The 5,923-nt window shown below is 43.6% G+C and overlaps 1 protein-coding gene across 1 annotated transcript; it reads right to left on the bottom strand.

The window, feature by feature from the left end:
* Positions 1 to 2,782: 2,782 nt before the first annotated feature.
* LOC116084498 (ribonuclease 2B-like) lies at positions 2,783 to 3,690 on the bottom strand. The gene is made up of 2 exons (XM_031361516.1): positions 3,593 to 3,690; positions 2,783 to 3,432 (listed from the first exon to the last, which is right to left on the bottom strand). The coding sequence occupies exon 2, from the start codon at positions 3,425 to 3,427 to the stop codon at positions 2,960 to 2,962; it is 468 nt and encodes a 155-aa protein (XP_031217376.1). The 5' UTR covers positions 3,428 to 3,432; positions 3,593 to 3,690; the 3' UTR covers positions 2,783 to 2,959.
* Positions 3,691 to 5,923: the final 2,233 nt, after the last annotated feature.

Raw genomic sequence — 5,923 nt, 5'->3', positions numbered from 1 at the left:
AAGGGCCATCAGAGGGGCATGCATGTCTAAAGATGCTCAAGGAAATTGACCAGCACAGAGGAAGGCAAAGAAGACAGAATTACAGATGATCCCCATGAGAGCACTGATCATTCCAAAGACAGATGATACAAAACCAACATGTATATCACTCTTGCAGTCTGTCATTAAAAGGGGGCAATGAAAACTGGCTATGGATCAATGTGGGAAAAAACTTTCCCCTCTACGTCCTGCAGTGAAGAAAATTCTGGGAATACATGATTCATTCCATCCGGGGAGGGATGCCACTCTGTAAATGGTAACTTGACTGTTTTTGGGTAGAGACTTACCCACAGTAAAGCAAGAATATCAGGGCTATGGTCCTCACAAGTCTGCTGCCTTCATTCTTTACACACCTTGGAGCAACGCAGAGGAGGGGCTCCTATCCCAGTGAGGATTGGCAGGAGGAATGTACTCTTTTGTCTCCTTGGGGCAGCTTCAATTATGTTAGTGTTTATACACACCTTCACTGGCTGGATAGAAACTTTAGCCACTGGGGCTGAAAAGAAGACTACAGAGGAGTCAGTCCCAGGGCCCCCTAGAGGACACTATCCCAAGGTTTGGTCTCTCCCCGTTATTAAAGACTCACAGACGAACCTTCCTTTATACCACAGGTGACTCAATCTATATCCACAACTCTAGGAATAAAATATCACCTGAACTCTGATTGGAGGCCCCAAACCGCAGGTAGTTTTGAAAGGATTAACCAAGCTCTTAAGTAGATTCTAGCAAAACTTTGCCAAGACACCTCTGATAAATGGCTGAATCTGTTCTCGTTGCCCTTAGGGATGTTAGTATAGCTCCACACACTGACACCAAGTATAGCCCTTTTTTGTTGTATGGAAGGCTTTTCCTCACATGAGTTCTGGGTTAGACTATGAGGCCAATCAGATGATTCTGATTCAATACACTATGAACTTGGGGCAAGTCCAATAAGCCCTATAGGAGTATGGGAACAAAGTTGTATACACCCAGTCTAAAAGGAACTGGCTTCTTCTGGTAAGATTCACAGAACAGCTGGATCCTCTGTAGAAGGGACCTAACCAGGTGGTACTGAGAACACTAATGATGGTCACATTGCTTGATGTTAACATCTTGTGTTAGTTACATTTGCAAGCTGAAACCATTGAGCTCAAGGCAGAGACCCCGCATGAGGACATAGAGGAATACACCCCAACTTGTGATGCAAGGAAAGCTCTCAAACTTCTCTTAAAGGACCAGTGAATTGGCTCAACAAATAAAAGCACTGCTGATGACCCGAGCTTGAGCTGCAGAGTCCATGTGGCGGGAGAAGGGAACCACCTTCTGCAAGTTATCCTTTGACACTCACATACATGACCACCACATACGTGTCCTCCAAATATGTGCTGTGGTATGTGTGCACCCACCAACCCAAGAAAAGTAAACCATTAAAACAAAACAAAAAATCAAACAAAAAACCTGGGTAATAAACAAAGAAACCTCCAACCCCCTGAAACGTCATCAGCTACCGACCAGATTCAGATCATTGCCTGTAACATCTGCTCCTCAGGGAGATGGCAGTGTGGGAGAGCATAAGCCACCCTAGCTACACAGAGAGAAGCACCAGCACCTATCCCAGAGACAAGAACGGCCACGTGGACAAACATGAGAAGGAATGTCTCTGTTTCTATTTCCTATGGAATCTGTCAGCTAAAGGCGAGGGGAAAACAGAGCATCAGAAAGTGGAGCCACCGTCTTCTCAGATGGACGGGCTACTCCAGAAAGTTCAGTTTGAAGATCCACTTCCTGGTTTTGTCTGTGTAAAGGTTAGATACAAAGCAGCAGTGTTTATCATGGAAATTTCATTCATTTGTGTAAGCATAATTTGTTCTCCTTCATTCCTCTGCCCCTCTGACCTTTCTTGCACTTCCTTGTCCTGTGTGACTGGTTCTCTTTTTTCAGATAGTCCCAACTTCTGCTTTCCTATTCCACGTATTCTACTACTCTATTTTACACTTTCCTTAAGATTTCTTCTTCACTTTTCATCTAATTCCATGTATAGTTACGTATAAACACACAAACACACACACACACCATTTAAAAAAAATCCATTGAGGTGGAGAGACAGCTCAGCAGTTAAGAGAGGCAACAGGGGTTTATTTTTGTTGTTTTTGTTTGTTTGTTTGTTTGTTTTTTGGAGGGGAAACTGGGAAAGGAGAAATTTACATGTAAATAAAGAAAATATCTAATAAAAATATATATATATAAAGAAAACTGACTGCTCTTGCAGAGGACCTGGGTTTCATTCCTAGTTCCCATATAGTTAACAATCATCTGTAACTTCAGGGCAGGACCTCTCATTATTCATCTCTTTTATGGGTGGATTCCAGTTCCCCTATCTTCCAATCTGTCCTTCCTGGTTTGTGTTGAATGATCTCACAGTTGACCTCTGAGGACAGCTATGCAGGGAGAGGGCAAGGGATAGCCTCACGGAGAGATTCTGATTCCCTGGTCTCCTCCCAGCTACTTTTTTTCCCAGAGAAACTTCAGGGAAGATGTCCTATAGGAACATTCTGGAAAGATGCCCATCTCAGATTCATTGGTTTCCAGGGACTGGGTAGATGCCTCAAATGGTATGAGCCCCCCCCCCCTGTCTACACACACACACACACACACACACACACACACACACACACACACACACACACACACACAATTCTCTGAGTGTGTCTCTCCTCTTCCTCTCTCCCCACCCCTGTCAGACACAGAGATACCAGAGATCTAGATGAATATGCAAAGGTGTTTATTGATTGGAAAAGATCTGTTCAGCTAAGTTAAAGGGAGTCAGGGACAGGATTCATGAGGACAGATGCTGATATGCAGCCCAGAGAGGAATTGATTCTTCACTGCTATGATCTTGGCATTAGCAGATGAGTGAAGGTACAAAGTGCTGGCACTGGAGTTAAAATGTCCTATCCAAGTGAACCGGAACCACTGGATAGATGGGGCTGTCCTGTGGGGTTCTGTTGTTACAGGCAACTGTGTAGTACTTCACTGATCCTGTTGTTTTGTATCTGCATTGGGTATAATGCCTTCCCGGAGTTGTGAGGTTACAGACAGTTATAGATACCTGAGATGAACTATTATGACAATTTGTACTTATCCCATCTTTGCAGGTGCCATTTGGATTGCCACACACACCAACAACATTAGCAAAACTTGTATGAAGAAAAGTGTTTATGCTCTTACATCTTCCTGTATAACTGTTAACAACCTGCATTGCAGCATTACATTGGGGGTAGGCGCTGTTATAGATATGCTGGATGTTAAACCACTGGGAAGGGGTTGGTCGCTGGCATGAGGCAGGCGTTAGGACAAGTCCTAGCAGCAGCAGGAGACAACGTTGGGACTCAAGCAGCTTCAGACCCATGGTTCCTGTGAGAAAGGAAGAGAAGTGACTACTCCTACCCTACCTCCATTTTCCCTCTCTTCCTGAAGGCCCTCTGCTGTCACTGTGGGTCCACCATGCCACTTCTCCTAGACACCGCCCCATCACTGCCCCTCATGTCCCAGTCCTAGACAGTCAGTGTCTTACCCAGTCTTTGTTGTAGCTCCTATGGAACTGAGTGCTGGTTGTCCTGGAAATCAGGGATAATGGGTGAGCTCCACTTGGGCCCATAGATATAGAGCAGGTTCTGTGGGTGGAGCTGGTGACTCTTACACATGCAGAACTCAAAGATTGGTACATTGCCTGCTTGTGCAACCAGCCTTCTGTTTCTTCACTTAGCCAAGTCACAGTCCTGCAGGCTCCATTGTAGGGAATCAAATTTCAAGTCCTCTTGTGCAGGGCAGTTTGAAGTCTGAATCTGAACTCTACAGAGAAATCTCTGTATTGCCTGTTGATTGGCTGCAGACTTCGTGACTGCATTCAGTAATGGATAGACCAAGTTTTCTATTAGCCTGGCTACACACTTAGAAACAAAGCGCTGGATAGCCAGAATCATAAGAGATATTTACATTTGTCTTCTATCTTTAAAATTATATGATGTTGGGTCTGCAGAGCTGGCTCAGTGGTTAAGAGCACTTGATGCTCTCCCAGAGGACCCACGTTTGGTTTCAGCACCTATGCTGGGTGTCTTACCACTGCCTGTACCTCCATGCCATGACATCTGATGTCTTATAATAGCATCTGTTGGCATGTTCATATGCATGTACACAGGCACACAGAGACATATAAGTAAAAATAAGACTTAGGGATCAGAGAGATGTCAGTGCTTAAGAGAACTTCCCCTGTCCAGATTCCTTCCCTTCCAGAGGACCCCAGTTTGTCACCCAGAGGTCACAACTGCAGATAACTCCAGCTCCAGGGGAATTAGACACCTGTTTGGTTTGTGTCAGTACCTGTGCATGAATGTTATACATGTGTGTGCAGACACATGTGAAAATTAAAAAATAAAAAAAAACTTTACTTGTCATACTGCACAGTATTTTTCTGATTGGTTCCTGTAAAAGATTACTTTCTACATTTCCAACTACCCACATTTGCTCCAGAGCTAGTACTAATGGGCTAGTTTTATACCATGGACCCTCAGGAGAACACCACTTTATCTAAGATGTTGGAGTTACTATAAGCCAGTGTTAAAAAAGGTACACCAAATGTAATAATTTTTATTTGTTTTTATTTGTGCTGGGGTTTGTACCTGGAGCCTTCTAGAGAAATGATCTGTCACTGAGCAACATCCCCAGTGCCACATGATATGAGTTTTGGCTTCAATAGTTTAAATGCTTCTTTATGTTTTTTTGTTATCAAAACCTCCCGTGCATTCCAATCCAGCTCCAAATCTGCTCACACTTCTGTTGTGAAGTACAGCCAGGGTTATATCCTAGTAGTAAGTACTTAGGGTTTTTTTCCCCTCAAACTTGATGAATGTGGTAATGTGTTGTCTCAAGAAATACTTCCTCACTTGACCTATAAACCACAGTGTGTATTTTGCTATCCCAATTGATAGATGTCTTTTTGTGCAGATTCCATTGGTGAGAGTTTGTGTCCAAAACTTGGAATTTCTTCAACCCTGGGATCCTCTTGCAATGACTATTCTTGACTTACTGACTGACAGATTCCCAGTGCCAGCATAGTATTTGACACAGCTCTGTCAAGTGCTTGGGCTATCCATGGAAATGACAGTGCACAGTGTTTATAAAATTGTCACAGTAACCCGTTTTTTAGGGACTGATCTTTTGGGGTGCTAAGAAGTGTTGACACAGGGTGTCACTCTGTAGCCTGGATTTGGTTTGAACTTGCTTAGAAACTCAGATTGGATTCAAATTTTCTGCCCTTCTGTCCAGACTTGCACTTCCACACCCAGCTCATGATCCAGGTTGTAAGGAGCCTGTGCTGCTGTGAGTGCATGCTCAGCTTCAGGAAGTGAGACTCAGCAGGAAGAAGCTAGGATGCTGAGGGCGTGCCCTTGAAGGATGTTTTGGAACTTGGTGCCCTTTCCTGTTCTCCTTCTTTCTGTCATGACTGAGCAGCTCTGCTTTAGCGCATGCCTCCCATTGTGAACTTTTCTCTACCACAGACTCCAAACAGGAAAGCCAATTGACTGGATGATATCTTTGACCCTAGAATCAAATGAATCTGTTTCTTTCAAACCATCTATTTGTCTCAGGTATTTATCAGGCATTGGAAATCCGATTTATAGCAGGATACAAGTTAATTTAACTCTAACTTAATTACAAAAGCTCAAGGTATATTTGGTATAGGGGCTCTAAGATTTTCTCCTTTGTGTTATTGGAAGGTTATTTATTGAACAAAAGCATATCTTGAACATTTTGATCAGGTTTCTGCAATTACATAGGAACTGCAGAGAGACCTCCCGTGCAGACATGGCTCTGGTTTGGTTGTGTCTGTGAAGGACCCTGCAGC

The sequence above is a fragment of the Mastomys coucha genome, unplaced genomic scaffold (assembly GCF_008632895.1).
Source record: "Mastomys coucha isolate ucsf_1 unplaced genomic scaffold, UCSF_Mcou_1 pScaffold9, whole genome shotgun sequence".
In the NCBI taxonomy this organism is placed as follows: Eukaryota; Metazoa; Chordata; class Mammalia; order Rodentia; family Muridae; genus Mastomys; species Mastomys coucha.
Note: the sequence above shows the minus strand (reverse complement) of the source record. Positions and strands in the feature narration are given on the sequence as shown.

Excerpts from the sequence above, each read along its gene's own strand:
- LOC116084498 (XM_031361516.1), bottom strand. The coding sequence starts at position 3,427 with ATGGGTCTGAAGCTGCTTGAGTCCCAACGTTGTCTCCTGCTGCTGCTA.